The 15,675-nt window shown below is 48.5% G+C and overlaps 1 protein-coding gene across 1 annotated transcript in view; it reads right to left on the bottom strand.

The window, feature by feature from the left end:
* Positions 1 to 7,918: 7,918 nt before the first annotated feature.
* VWC2L (von Willebrand factor C domain containing 2 like) overlaps positions 7,919 to 15,675 on the bottom strand; it is a 44,781-nt gene continuing 37,024 nt past the window's right edge. The window contains exon 4 of the mRNA XM_057389873.1: positions 7,919 to 9,944. Within this exon, the coding sequence (XP_057245856.1) occupies positions 9,796 to 9,944 (149 nt within the window). The 3' untranslated portion in view covers positions 7,919 to 9,795. The remainder of the gene's footprint in view (positions 9,945 to 15,675) is intronic.

Below are 15,675 nucleotides of genomic sequence, written 5' to 3'. Positions count from 1 at the left end.
CAGGGCCCATCAAAGGGTTTGCCTGAGGAGAAGGCAGAGGGCTGTTCCACCCTGAAGGAGCTCTCCTTCAATGCTTTTAGGGATCGGTCACAGGTTGGATTCCATGGTCTCAGAAGTCTTTTCCAACCAAAATGATTCTGTGATCCTGTTATTGTTGTGCATTTTCTGATATGCTGGTGGCTGGCATCGAGGTCAGGATCCTGAGACACCCAGGCTCCAGCCCATGCCTGAGCCCTTGAGTTAATCACATCAAAGTACTTTGGGTACTTCTGTTTCCTCCATCTCAGTTCAGGATGTCAGTCTTGAAAACACCACAGACTTTCCAGAAGTGCTGTGCCTACAGTRTTTATTGTTTCAATAATAACGAATGGAGTTTTTATATGAACCCATAAAATGCAGCTGTTCACCCTGAACATTCAAACTACTGCACGAGCCATTTACTGGCATGAGGTGATAGGACAAGGGGTGGTGGCTTCAAACTGACAGGTTTAGATTAGAGTCAGGAAGAAACTCTTCTCTGGAGAGGCCCTGGCACAGGTTGCCCAGAGAAGCTGTGGCTGCCCCATCCCTGGAAGTGTCCAAGCAGCCCCCATCTCCAGACTTTCCATTTGCTGCCAAGACTGCCAGCAACCTTGAGTCAGCAATCCAGCCTTGAGTCAAGTTTTCCAAAAAGCTCTGTTCCTCCTCAGTCACTACAGTAGGTTTTATTTTTAACAAAAAGTTAACTTGTAAAGTATCTGCAGGAGAGCTGCTAAAGTCTGGACCTCTTCTGGAAGCAGATGCTTCTTTAGGAACCTTCCTTTCATTTAAAATTTTATATTAAAATGTTTCCTGCTGGGTAAGTAAAGCACAACCTGGAAATGTAGCTGTTCTCCATTTCTGGATTTCCACTTATAACTGAACAACTCAGGCCCACCTTTGATTAAGTGATACACAGAAGAAAACACAAACCTGCTATCTGCCTCTTAAAAGTTAATTAATGCGTCCGTGATTCACTAATGAAAAAGACCGAGATGAGAAATAGGAGAGCAGTAAAGAGCTGCATAAATTCACCAACAAAGCTGATAGAAGCCTGCAATTGTGTTCTGAGCCTGAGATCACAAAGAAATGGGGTTAAAATGATTTGCGACCAGGAGAAGGAAGAATTTCCTTCTGTTACATGACTGCATGTAACTTTTATTAGTTCAGTGATGTACAGAGGGACTATTTCTCTTGGAAATGGCTTTTTGGTTAACATTTCATTTTCCTCCCTAAAGTCAGTTCTCTTGCAGTGAAATGAAACACAGCTCCCTGAGATTTCCTAGCCCCCAACTTTATCAACAGCACTTGTTGTCATTGCAAATGATCTATTTCAGGCCAGGSCATAAAGCTCTTGTTTTGCAGGTGAGCGAGCCCTCGCCCTTTATCGCGCGGCATTTCCACAGCAGGGCAAGGATGAAAAATCTGTTCATAAAAAACASCAAGAATAAAACTCATAATACCTTGCATTGATAGTTGCATCACTTTTATACCAGCTGCTTCTCTTTAGGAGTTTGAGGCTGTGCACTAATTTAATGTCACTAAATTGTCCTGGCTTTTGGCGTGATCCATCCCGACACTGCAATTCCAGCCATTGTCACTTTGATGTTACACAGTGCAGCCAAATAACACCTGGAAAAGTACCAAGGTCACTTCTACCTGCAAAAGGCACGGGTTTCCAGAGGCAGAGAGGTGATGCAGATTACCTGGCAGCAGATTAAGATACATTTATCACTAAATACCATTATCATGCAAGTAGATATGAGAAAATTGGATGGAGGGGCCTCTTGCCATGGGAATAATTTCCTGTGGGGAATGGAGATTCTAAGATCCTGTCTTGGGAATGGGGAGAGWTACCTAGTGGTGGTGCTGAGGCCAGTTTTTACCCCTGCAGCTTCTCCAGGAGCAGCTTCTGGTCCAAGTTAATGTTTGTTTGAAGGGAATGCAGCTCAGTTGTTTTCATGTTTCTTTCTTTTCACATTTTCTAACCTTCTTGGTTTCTCTTTTCATAGGTAACAGAAGGGCTGTGACACTTCAAGGCTTCTCTCCAGCACTGTTGTCCACTTGGAGGTCCYTGCATATGGAGGTAGCAAAACGTTTGCTATATGCTATGTTCTACAAGTGTTTTTATTCTCAAAAGAGTGTTTTTAATCTCAAAAGTTATGGCCAAATGCCCTGGTTGGGTAATACTACTTGAAGAGTGTGTCTGATAGAATGACAGAACAAATCTGTGATGTGGGTGGGTTTCTCAAAGCCTCTCTGTGCCCTGCTTAAGGTCAGAGGTGCAACAGGCCAAGCCTGGGCAATGACTTCCCTTGCTGGGGTAACTCCTTCAGAGGATCTGTGTCTGCTTCCACCTAAATTGCTACTTCTACATGGACCTAACCTGCAGGACTGTCTCCTATTCGGGAATTTCTTATTTCTGCTCTTAGCAGGATCTCACTGAAAAAAGTTCTAGTATTTCTGCTACAAGGCATCACACTCACAGGCAGCATTAAAAACACTGGGGGTCTTTTGGCCTAGGAAATGATGGCTTTGGTTTGTGATCCACTTTCTCAAATCCAGAAGGATGCAGAGAAGTGGGACTGCAAATGGTGTTTTGGTGCCCACACTCCAGCTCGATGGACACCAGCCTTGGATCTTCTCAGAAGCACTCAAGAGGAGCAGGCAGGGAAACCCCATGGTCCCATGGCACTTGTGCCATGATTTTAAGGATTGTCTTTCCCTAAGTGCCCGAGGCACCTGTGCTCCCTTCCATTTATTGTTTTTCATGCTGCTTACAAAACCAGTGAGATTTAGGATATCTTTTAGGAGGGCTTAAATATCCCACTGGAGCTTCCCAGCATGATACACACACTTTATTATCCAGGCATGTCTCCATTTGCTTTCCCTTCACGCCAGCGGGGCAGGGAGGGGCAGAGTTTGTTTGGAAATGCAATTAGCCCGAGCGTGCAGGCCCGGGGCAAGGCAGGAGGATAACCTTGAATCCAGGGAAAGAAAGTGAGGGGGAATTTAAAGCCATCTGCAGCTCCAATGGGTCCCCACACGCCCCTTTCACTCGCAGTTTCTGTGCACGCCAATAAAGTGCGAGAAGATTCGCAATACAATGGGAAATTGCTTCTTTGGGTATCACAGTATCTCGACTTAGAAGTGCTTTAACCTTGGCCTCATGCTTCCTGCGGGGCCTGTTTGCTCTGCTGCAGAAGTGTCGACACCAGCCAGCAAYGTATAGGATTTTCCATCTGAGTAAAATTAAACCCCGAAACCTTTACCATCCTCTCGATGCCAGACATGCTCTACCTGCATTAACTTGAGCTTAATGGACTGCAAAACGAGCCTTTCAGCGTGTATGGGAGTGGATTATTTGCAGGAGAGCAAGTTCCTCACATTTTTATCTCTTCCCTTTCCCAAAGCTTTTGTCCTTTAGATTAAAAAAAAAAAAGGCAAATACAGCCAAATTACAGGAAGGGAGCCAGACCCTAGAAAGTCCAGAAAACTGTTTGGGCATGGCAGAGGGTGCCTTCACCATGCCAGGTAAGCAATGAAAAGAGCAGCAACCACTCTTAAACCAAACTGATGTTCATTAGCACAGGCCTTGGTGGCAGTGTTGGGGACTGTACAGACACTTCTGGCCGTGCTTTCCAGCAGGTCAACTCAACACCTCACCCTGGCTTTATTGCAGCCTTTCCTAAAGTCCTCCAGGGTAGGACCAGAGGCTGCAAAAGACAGAGCCTGCTGGTGGTGGGATGCTCCTGTCTGCAGTCTCCACTGATCCTCTCATCCTGTTGCACAAGGGGCTGTGGTTTTGCACTGAAGGAAGGTCAGTTTATATTGGATATCAGGAAGATATTCTTTACAATGAGGRTGGTGAGGCCCTGGCACAGTTTGCTCCATCCCTGGAAACRTTCAAGGCCAGGCTGGATGGAGCTCTGAGCAACTTGGTCTAATGGAAAGCATCCCTGCTGATTGCAGGGGGGTTGGATTAGATGGACTTTAAAGGTCCCTTCCAACCCAAACTATTCTGTGAGTCTATGATCATCACACATCATTTGGAAGGACAATGTAAAGCCTGGTGAGCACCCTTTTTCACCTGCTTCCTTGGAGTTTTGCCTTTCAGATTCACAAGAATTATTTCCCAAACTCCCTAGGCCTGCATTTGGCTGTTTCTCCACTGCTGGAATACCTGAAGAGAGAACCCATATGGGTAACAGGATAATCCCAATGCATAACCAGGACAGAGAGTGGGCTGGTGGTTTCTCTTCARGCTTTCATGGGTTATCACTGTCAAGAGAACAGCAGCATGGAACACTGTGTGTGCTTAATGACCAAAAGTACCTTCACTGTGTCCTTCCCAGTGCCAGATGCCTTACAATCTAAATGAGGATCTTTAACAGTGGCATTAATTATTACTGAAAGCCTGCTTTGTCCCACTGAAACAAGTCTAATAGCTCACGCTTGTTCTTGCTCTCTCCCYGTCCTTTTCTCAAATCACCATCTCCTGTATCTGATGCCAGCGTCAGAAAGGCTCCTCTCACCTGACTGCTTGGGCCACCRGCATGGGGTGATGTGCACAAAAGGTCAGGCACAGGTCCCAGCTCCAGGGCTGCACCATGAGCTGAGGACTGGGAAGGATGCCCTGAAATTGTCAGAGAATGTCACTTGGTACTACTATACCCACTCTTGCCTTCTTTTGTGAGAAGCCCAKTGCCAAGAAAATACCAGCTCCAAGCTCCCAGGGATGYAGATAACTAATTRAAATAATTAATTAATTAAATGTAGATATCTCTTCCCCMTGAGGGTGGTGAGGCCCTGGCACAGGGTGCCCAGAGAAGCTGTGGCTGCCCCATCCCTGGAAGTGTCCACAGCCAGGCTGGACAGGGTTTGGAGCAAYCTGGGATAGTGGAAGGTGTCCCAGTCATGGCAGGGGRTGGGATGYGATGATTTCTAAGGTCCCTTCCAACCCACACCATTCCCTGATTCTGTGAAATAATGGCGCCAGGGGAGCCACCACACCATCAGAGGACATGAAGTGAGAAAGGAGAGCTGCAATTGTCTCATGAGCAGCCATGGGTAAGGCCCAGCTGCCTGCCCAAAAGATGAGGCCATCTCTGCGGATGGGTGCAGCCATCACCTGTCCCCATGGCCTCGGCAGGGTCAGGACCAGTCAGTGCTGGCAGGGACTGGATTCTGTGCCATTCCAAAGGAGCTTGCCTTAGCTTTCTTGCTGGGTTTTGTCTTCCCTTACAATTTCCTAGTGCATAGTTATCCCTTTGTGTGGCTGAGTGGGGACATGAACTGGCACCTTCTGAGAGCAGAGCTCTCCTTGGGACTGGAGTTAGTCATGGTAAAAAGATACTTTCTCTTTMAAAAAGGAGGTATCTCTGCAAATACAAATAAATCCCTATGGGATATTAGATGGACCTTTAAAGGTCCTTACCTGCCCCAGTCATTCTGTGATCCTAAGTACATAAATACAGGCACTTCCTTCCCATTCCTTCTATCCCCTGTGTTTTAAAAGCTAAGCTTCCACACCACAAGGAAGGTGGATTCTTGATAAATTTTTCATTTTCTCTATTGACTTGCTGTTGCAAACCCACATCCTTTTGCTATGTAAAGGGCATTCATTTGCCTTTTATCCACATGGGCCCTCTTTCCCCTTTAACAACCACCAAAGAGAAACACTTTATTGCTCTTGCTGTGCTGGAATCCTGGGATTTGCTCTTTGCTTTTACCTGTAGCAGAGCTGTGGCTGGAGAGGGGATGTTGCAGTGGATCTGGCATCAGGGGACAGTCACCAGGGCACTCAGCTCTCTGTGTGCCAMTGAAGCCATTAAATGCTGCTGCCCCAGGAGCACTGGTAGGATGGAGAGTACCCAAAGTTTGGGATTTTCCCAGTCTTAGCCTGGTTTGGAACGTGCTTTGCAGCTTCCTGGGGAGAAAGACATTGTCCTGCTGTGCTTCGGAGCTGASTCAGCCCCCCCTGGGGTGTGCAGGAAATAATTCTGCAATTATAAAACAATCTTGACTAATGGCATATTAATGAGGACAGGGAAAGGTGATGCTCCTGGGATGGGCTTTCCCACTGCCAGGAGGGGGCAGCTGTACACAGCTGCTGCATTTGGRGGGCAACAAGTGGCATCACATCAGAGGGGCTAGAGGAAGGACTTTTTCTGACTGTTTCTGCAAAATTTACTGTCACTCCTGCAGAAGGTGTTGCCTCTAAGCTGTGCACTCTCTGACCTGCACTTTTGCTCCAGCTTCAGTCCTTTTGGCTCCCTTTTCTAGCCACATCTCCTWGTCTGTATCCTTTCCACTTCCCCTCAGTTTTCCAACCCATCAACTCTACCTTCCCCTACTTTCAGGCCCCTGCTCTTCCCTACCCCTCAGCATCTTCCCTTGCCTTTATCCACCTTCTCTTCTCCATGTCCCACAAATACCTGTTGGATTTTCAAGACTGTCAGTCTGGGGGGACAGGGAGGAYGCTGCCCAGGGAGGAGGTTGTGCTCCCCCATCTGATAACATATGTATCAGGCACCTTTCCCTTCAGCTGGCAGCCTCTGGGAGCCCAAGACGAACCTTTCAACAAGATTAAAGAGATGGTATTAATTGCTATCGATCACGGGTCAACAAATTAAATTGCATCTGCAACTGCATCTCTGAAAGGTCTAAATGAGAAGAGTAGTTAATGGGTCTGGCTGGCCCAGAGCTGTGATTAATTAAAGGCAGAAATGAACTACAGCATTAAAAATTAAAAGAAAAAGGCAGAAAGGAAGAAGATCGGGATGAGGATSAAACGCTGAAGTGTATTTGATAGGATTTCAGTTCTGGATCCACCCTGGCCTGATRGGAAGCAGAGATAGTGGCAATGATTTTTGGGCCTACTGCCCAAGCACCCCCAGTGCTGTGGGAACACTGCTCACCTGTGATTGGCAACTGTTCCACATTAACAGGGGAAGTTTTCCCAGAAAATCTGATCTGTGCCCTTTGCTTCTTCCAGCAGTCCCAGGTCTTTTCCCACTTGGTGTTTGGGAAGAGCTATGGGATTCYTCAGTGGGACTGTGTGTCTGACCCTGCTGGATTTGGGGGAATCAGATCCCTGCTACAGTCTGTGCCATGGAGACTCAGATCCGTGATGGGATCTGAAGGGTTTTTCCCTCAGCCCTTTTATTCCCCTTTGTTTGTAGACATGGAGCCCTGAAAGAGTGAAGGACAAAAACCCAAGCGTTCCCAAGTTGCTTAGCAATCCCACTTCTCTTCCTGTGCCAATCCCACACCACAGCATCCYGGTGACAGCTGGGAGAAAAGTCCTCCCTGGTGGGAATAAGGGCGCTGCTGTGACTCTTTGGGAAATAATGAAGTAGCACAGCATGGAATGGAGATGGTACTTAATTAATAACGAAGAAAATAATAATATGTGGCACGTATAGTGCTGTACTTGTTCCAAGCACTGTACAAACATTAACTACAGTAATTAAGCTGTAATTAATTAGAGTAACTACTAATCAGTGTAAATAACGATGCATCTGGAGGTACCAAATGGAGTTTGTGAACTGAAAGCAAATTTCCATGTTCAGGAAATGGCATCAAATATAAAATGGTACCAGTAAATAGCAAAACCGAGCGTTTTCCGGAGTTTCAAGTAAGAGCCTGGGAGCTGTGTCAGTCTGTGGCAGCTCCCCAGACAGGAATTCCTGTCTGGCAAAGCAAAGTTGGTTTACTGAGCAACCCATCCCATCCATGGGATTCTCATGGCTCCAAGTAAGCTCTTCCCACCCCAGCTGCACTCACCAACAGTGTGAAGAGACCGGGCTGGAGCAAGGGATGGGATGGGGAATTGGGAGCTTGAGGAGCTGATGATCGGCAGAGTAAAATACACCACAAATATGTAATTTTGGTGGTTTTTGCTGGTTCACACACTTTATATTTAACAAAATAATTTTTTAATAATATAGTCTTTTACACATCAAATATTGTTTCTAGGACCCCTCCCATTTTTACAGATTTTTTTTTCTCACTAGTTTCAGGCACACTATTGTTTGAAAGTTTTGAAACTGGATAGTCATTGACAGGCAACAGCTTACAAAGAAATGGCGATGACGTCTCGTACGCTGCCAGCTCAGCCTGCAGGGAGCCAATGCTCAGCCACAGGACAGCACTCATTGCACCCCTGCCCTCCAGAAAAACACCAGAATGGAGAACAAATAAAAGTAGAAAGGCAACAGAGTGTATAAACCGAGCCCGATGTGCTGATCCACTTGGTGAGGATGCTGTGGGGAGGATTTGCTGCCATCGCTGTCGAGAAAGTGCTGGACTGGAGTCTGAACTCTGAACAAAATATGCACCACCACTCTCATGACGAAAAAGCAGGGAACCAAGCATGGACAGTGATGGGAAAGCCTGGGCAGACAGGGCAGGGAGATGACAGTGGTGGCTTTTCTTTCACAGTTTTGCTTGGAAGCTGCAGCCTGAGAAAGCAGGAGATGTCAGTGTTAAAAAGCCTGACRGGGACCCTCAGCTGCTGGGGGTTCCATGGGGACTCTGCTCCTGGCAGGGCAGGCACAGAAAGCAGCTGCTTTCTAGAGAGAGCTCTCACTCACCAGAAGCTCACCCCAGAACCACTGCACCGTAGCTTGCTCCATCCCCAGCAGTGTGGATGCTCCCAGGGACAGCCAGGGCGGCTCCCTCTCGCCACAGCAAAGGGTCTTACCTGCCAGCTGAGCCAGTTAAGTGCTGCCACAGCCACGGGACCTTCCTGGAGACCTTGAGAGTGGGGGGATCCCGTACTTGAATTGTGACCTGCTGTCGCTGAAGGCAATGAAACACCACCCTTGGCTCCAGCGAGAGCAGCGTTGGCATGGGGCACGGCAGGTGAGCACACGCTCAGCCTGAGAASCAGGAACAGCTGGGACCCTCCTCCCTCTGCCCCACCACTGATGGCCCAGCCAGGAATCACACACAGACAACCCAGGTAAGATGCTGCTTTCACGGAGCACCTTCTGGCTGGCTGCCCCAGCCTGCCCACGCAGCTGCTGGGGGCTCTGCTCCCATCAAGGTCMCGGTGACTGTGTAGGTGTCTTTGACTTTATTGTCCCCACTCAGTGGAGAAAGTGTAACACAGATACAGCTTTGTGTCTTGGCTGTCCRGTCTATACTTGTGCATCTACCTCGGTCCTGCTGCAGGTTACATTCCAGCTGGGTTTTTTTTTAACCCTCCCCATCTCTTTTAATTTCTACCTCCCTCCTGTCCTTAGTGCCACCTGCGCKTACAGACACAATAAAAATGCTCCACCTATTGCTCCACTCATAGCTGTATTGTCCTGACGATCCCAGCTTAGGAAGAGGCTTTAAAAAAAAAAAATCACAATAGCAAAAAACCCTCAAATAAATAAACGTGAAAAACCCCACGATCCACACTGTAGAAAGTGAGAGCAGTGAATCGATCAGCATCTCGGAGGCCTCGCCAGGCCAGGAAGGTGCATGGACTGGTTGCTGTTGTCCTCCCCCAGTCCGAGCAGCGCATCCCTGCCAAGCACTGAGTTACAGCAGCGCAGCAGACACCGGGACACCGGGCACAGGGTGTGGAAAGTGGGAGAAGAGCAGGAGGGGGCACGGGGGACCCTTCCCCGCGGGTACAAATCTCTGCTCATGTGGCACCCTCGCAGGGCTTGCTGCTGGCCCCGCTGCAGCTGGTGGGAGGTCGGGCGCATGGGCAGCATCGAAGCCGTTCCTTCATCACCATCATCACCATCACCATGAGCTGTTGGCTGGGGGCTGCTGCTACAGAGCCTGCTTGCCCTGGCACTCGCGCTTGGAGCACTGCGCCGGCTTCCACCAGTCCCCGTTGTGGCAGTGGCAGATGTTGCAGTCGTCCACCTTCACCTCGATGCCAGCGGGAATTATCGTGGTGCCTGCAAAGCAGTTGGGACCTGCAAAAACAGGTGACAGGGGTGACAGGATAAATACTCTGTSTTTCAGATTGGGCTGCTCTAAGCCTGGCACAGGTGGGTGCCCGGCCCCAGCCCCTTGCTGTGCTCTAAAATCTGCAGCAATGCTCCCATCTTGCGCAGAGCTGAGCTTTTCACCCACAGCAATCCCTTCTCTCATTTTTTGGTTGCCTTCAGGCACTAAAGGGAAAAAAAAGGCCTTGAAACTGCACCCAGCCCCTAGGACAAATGGCATTTGCACTCAGCTTTTTCTACTCAGTTGACCACTGAATACCTCTTTCTCCTTAAATTTTGGCTGCAAGACAGACAAGACCATGAGGACAAGCATGAGGACACAGCCCAGCCTTCACTGCTGCAGCCTGGYRAGCCTGCAGGGAGCTGCAGGAACCAGAGCCAATTCACCCCTGAGGGCCATTGGCAGCCATGCTCCAACACCAGGTAACCCCAAGGACCCCCACCAGCTTGGAGCTATTAGCCATAAATGCTTTATTGCAGCACCTCTCAAATAAGCTTTCTGATAAAATGTGGAGATTTTTTTCCTCAAGGCTAATTCCTTTAATCTGTTCATTATTGCTTTGGATCTTTCTTTTTTTTGTCTTTTTTTTTTTTTTTGCTTTTTTTTTTTTTTTTTTTTTTTTTTTTTTTTTTTTTTTTTTTTTTGCTTCTTTATTACATAATATCAAAGCTGAGCAGCACATCAGCCAGGATCTCATTTCCCAGTCACACAGTGGTTGGGGCTGGAAGGGATCTTAAAGCCCTTTCATCCTCATAAAAGCCCCACAAATATCCACTGCCCATCTGTCCCTCTTCCCCTCTCACTCCTGCACCACTTAGTGCCAGGAGTTAATGTCAGAGCCAGCAGCACACACAACAAATCTGAGGCAGTCGCGTTGGGGGCATTGGGRAAACATAAAGACATTTGAAAAGTGTCTTGTGGCTCGAGTGCTGCTCCGAAATGTCACCCCTCGGCTGGCCACCGGTTTTAATTTATGCCTCCAGTGCATGAGGTGCATTCCAAAGGTGACTGTGTGCAGACATGGAATAATGGGCAAGTCATTCCTTAAGGCTTAGGCTTAAGGCTGTTTGAAAGGGAAACAGGGTCCCTACAAGGCTGGAAACAGGCTGAGCTGYAGCCAGCCCAGTGCAGGGTCCCACATTTTACAGTCTCAGAACAATTTATGAGTGCCCTGACCTCAGTAAGATGCTCCTCAGGGCCCTTTGCTGAACAGACSACGAGTTTGGCAGGGCTGGGCTTAACCAGACCATTCAGGGTGCCTGGGTGATATTTAAAGCAATCTCCAACCTTTAAGTCTCTTCCAATGCAGCTCTACAGCAATGTTTCACATCCATCTTCACAAGGCCTCAACACAAGGGCCTGAGACAGATAACCTGGATGGCTCCTGAACAGGGTGACAGGGTGCACCCCAGGGCTGCTATCTCCTTCCATGGGCAGCRCTTAGGAAGGCAGGCTGCAGCACTGGGACGGTCTGTGTGGCTCCATGCTGCCTCCTCCTTGGCCTAGCCAGCTCGTTAATTCCATCAGGATTCTGGGAAGAAGCAGGTTTTTACTCCAAACAGGGAGATTCAACAGCATTTGTTGAGCTAGAGCACAGGTGGCACAGGGCTGGCTGGCAGTGGGGATGTTTTAAGCTTTGAGCTGGGCTTTGAGCTGGACGAGCTCCAAAGAGCCCCTCCAACCTCAGGCATTCCAAACTGCCAAGAAATTTAAAGCCAAGAACAGGAACAGCCAAACTCCACATATGCACACACGGTATCTGTGTTTTTCTTTGCAGGCACGAGGTTAAAAAATTCATGACCTGTTTTGGTCATGAGCTGAAGATTTCAGAAGTTGATGTCTGTCTGGAAGACACCATCCTGGCTGGAAAGGCTGTGATCCCAACTGTATTATGCGGCTGGCAACRCACTGAAGTTGTCACCTTTGTCTCAGAGTCCCTGTGCTGGCTGCAACACTGCTGGGGCTCTTCATCACCTTGAATTCCCTGTTTCCAGGAGCCCGCTGGCTGGGGCTGTGTTAGGAGCAAACATGGGCATCGCTGTTGGGTCTCTTGCTGCCCTTTTATGTCCCGGGTTCAAATGCCATGAAAATTCCAGTAACTGCAGCTAGCTGTATCTGAAGTTGAAATAAATGCCTGGGATGGCAGATTAATGCTGATACCAGGGATGCCTGGGATGGGCAGCCTCCACACAACAGCTCTGTGATCCCAGAGCAAAAAAACCCCTTTTCATTGTAATATAAACAAAAAGCTTCCTCTGGAGATCAGGGAGGTAAAGAAAGGGGAAGGCCATCTTGCCTCTTGTTGCCCTGCCTGTTAATCACCTCATTTGAGAGGCTGGTGCTGCCTCAACACCCACACACCTCTCCAGACAGTTCTGTCTGGATTTACAGCCCATTCCTGGGGCTGGGAACAGGTGGGAGGCTGGCGGTGAGGGAGCCAGCACRTTTGCTGACTCACAGCTGAGTCCACTCTGCCTCCCAGACAGGCTTTGGGGACCCAACACCTCCCTCATGGGACTTTGTCACCCCAGTGGTGCCAGGGATCAGTCAGCCAAGGGTGATAGAGTTGGGACTGGCTGATTGGGTGCTGCCAACTGGGCAAAAGCTTTCCTTCATCCTGCTTGTCTGTCCATTCCATGGCTGCCCTTCCTCCTCCCAGCAGCCCCAGCTCTCTTCTCTCTCCAGGGGGTCATATGGTAATAAAGTAATCTGTAAATACCCCTCAATAATGTCCCTGTCCCAGGACAGGGAGGAGCAGAAAGCAGGCACCATGATGCAGGGAGGAGATGGATGAGGGGAATGTACCAAAAACATCACCAGTGCCTCTGAGGTCCATTCAGAGAGGGGATCCTTTATTCTGGGGACAGCAGCACAGGCAACGCCCCTGGCCTTGCCAAGGACATGGGACAACTCTGCACATCCCTAAWTGAACATTAATGACCTGCCCCTCTGATCTCTGGCATCTGTTGAGCCTGGAAGGATCTGGCAAGCACCTCTATGTCTAACAGAAAATCCTTGGGATGCAGCCACCACCCCAAAGGGAAAAAGGTGGAAATGACAGCTATTTTGGRTAAATCCCAGGGACTGGCCAAACCTGGGCTGCCCAGGATCACCTGAGCACACCCAAGGAATGAGCTGTAGTCAGAGGCTGAAGTGTGGGAAAGATCACAGCAATTGGGTTTGTTTTCCTCCTTCCTGGCTTTTAGCAAAACAGAGGAAAACGTGGCTTGGGGCTCTACTGACATCTGCCCTCCTGTGGATGTTCTGCCTCTCTCCTGTCAGACTTTAGTACTCCTAATTTGGGCCAGCACTGCCACTGCTCTGGACCTTTTCTTTCCCAGCCCTCTCTCAAAATAGCCCCCTCTGCACTGCCAGAGTGAAATGGTTTCTTTTGCTTTATTGCATCCTCCCTCCCCGCTGCTATCCCCATCCCTATAGAAACATGGATTTCTAAYGGAAGGCAAAATTTCCACACTGCATTTGTGATAATTCAACTTAAATTCCCATTGCCTGAAATCCAGTTTTCCGGCACAATCACTATCAGCAGCCTCTCCCCCACCCTTTTTTTCCCCCATTTAAACATCTCCCACCTTCACACAGGAAAACTGGATCCTGTTTGTCCCAGCTGGGATGCAGCGAGTGTCACACSCATGGCGGAGGCACGAGAAAGAGGCACTCAGAGAGGGACACTGCACTGCTGAGTTAAGGTGAAAATATGCCCCAGCCAAGTGGCATTTTCTCTGCCATGGCACAAATCACCAGGGATTTTTCCAGAAACTTTGGAGTTTACAGTGCTGGCAGCTACTGGTGGGGATAACATCTGGCACCTTGGGATCTGTGTCGCTGTGCCATGTGTCTTGGAGGGGCTGCAGCCCCTAAAGCCATATCCAGAGCCCACAGCAAGAAACCAAGTCCTATTTTTTGCTCTGCAGCAGAGCTAAAGGGACTCGTTTAAATTCTCTAATATTCTTTCCCCACCCCAACATATCAAAAGCTTGGGGCCCCAAGCCAGCACTGCTGAGGACTGGCTTGAGCTTTTGCTACTGTGGCTGCTTGGAGGAATTGGATGAGACCAGGGTCTRCCAAATCAATGCCAAAACAAGCCCCAAACCCCCAAAGAATGACACAGAACAGCAATGTGGGATTTWAAAACTAAATTAAATTATTATTCAAAGGAAGATGCTGCTCAGAAACATTTGATGACATGTCAAGCACATCAGGTTACTTATGATAATAGCAGCAGGAAYAAGAAGCTGCTTTGGGCAAGGGCTGTCGTCCTGCTCTTGGTAAAAGCATCTTAAACCACGACTGTGATGATAACAGGACACTAATCACCCTTTTTCCTTGCTCAGGGAGACTGATGGGAGAAGTTTTCTGCTCCCRCAGACAGGGTAATTGTGAGATTTGCTTTGCTTAACATAGTTAATACTCATAAAAGCCCGCAGCACTCCAGGCTGTTTGCTAGAACAGCTGTGAAGATTTTTATGGAGATATATTAGGGACATTCAGATGCTGGTTTGATGGGAAAGATGAAAAAAAAATCATATTTGGTTTATTGTTTGGGGAGAGCAATGGAAAATTTTGTAACCATCTGCTGAAGACCAGGTCCTTGGGTGATGACCCTGCTCCACTGCACCCCTGCTCTGTAGGGAATTCGGGGTCAGGCTCTCTCCAACACCACRAGCTGACGCCTCGGAGCCACTCGGGGCTGAGCAGCAGCAGCAGCCCCCCAGCTCCCAGTGACTCCTCAGATGGGTTTGACTGAACTCAGCAGCTCTGCCCGTGGCTTTCAGCAGCTCTGAATTTAGCTTTGTGTGTGCAGAGAAACAATAAAAGGAAATCAAATGTTAATCAAACAGCAAGCACGGATCACTTCAGGCCAACTGTGATATTCAGATGTGCCCTGAATAGCATCTTGCCCCAGACAAAGCTCATCATCTCCACCAGAACTTCTCATTGTGAAACCTCTGATTTCGGCAATAGTGGTAGTTTCCCCTCAGTTAAATATGTCTCCTGCCACTTCTTTGAGAGCCTCCCCATCCCTTTAGGAAATATTAAAGCTGACTCCAGGAGAATTTAGCTTATTCAGTCAATGGATTCCATCAAGGAAAGAGGTGCTGGTGGCTACGCTTATCTGCCTAGTTAAGACAGCTGCTAAATAGCAGCTCAATTCAGCAGCTATCCCTCGGGCTCCCAAGTGGTTTGCCCCACTATTAAAGTTGCAAGGGATAAGTGGAAAACCGTGGTGTTTCCTGACAGTATTTAGGAATGRATACATCCTGAAAACATCCCCCTGAGGTCACTCAGCCAAATGAGGCGCCATGACTTTGCTTTAGGAGCTTGACCATGAATACAATGGGAGTGGGGTTTTCTGCTCCAGTGTGTACTGGCCTGAGGGAGGTGTYTCTACTGAGCATGGCCAGGTGTCTCCACAGTGGGAAAGCAGATTTTCCTCAGCATGTCTCCACAACACAGGCCTCTCCCAGGCTTCACCATGACCATGTCACACCACAAGCCATGCAATCCCCAGCACTGGTGTCTTGGTGCTGAAACAACCCCTTGCAAAGCAGCAACCGAATGAGGATTACACACGGAATCTACAAAGAGTGCTTATAGATCCCCARCAGAAARAGAGGAAAACCACAGCAGAATCCCCAGGTTSTGTCTCAGWGGCAAAAAATTGCCTGTTGCCTGCMT

The sequence above is a fragment of the Malurus melanocephalus genome, unplaced genomic scaffold (assembly GCF_030028575.1).
Source record: "Malurus melanocephalus ecotype Western Australia unplaced genomic scaffold, MMel_1.1 scaffold_20, whole genome shotgun sequence".
Lineage (NCBI taxonomy): Eukaryota > Metazoa > Chordata > Aves > Passeriformes > Maluridae > Malurus > Malurus melanocephalus.
Note: the sequence above shows the minus strand (reverse complement) of the source record. Positions and strands in the feature narration are given on the sequence as shown.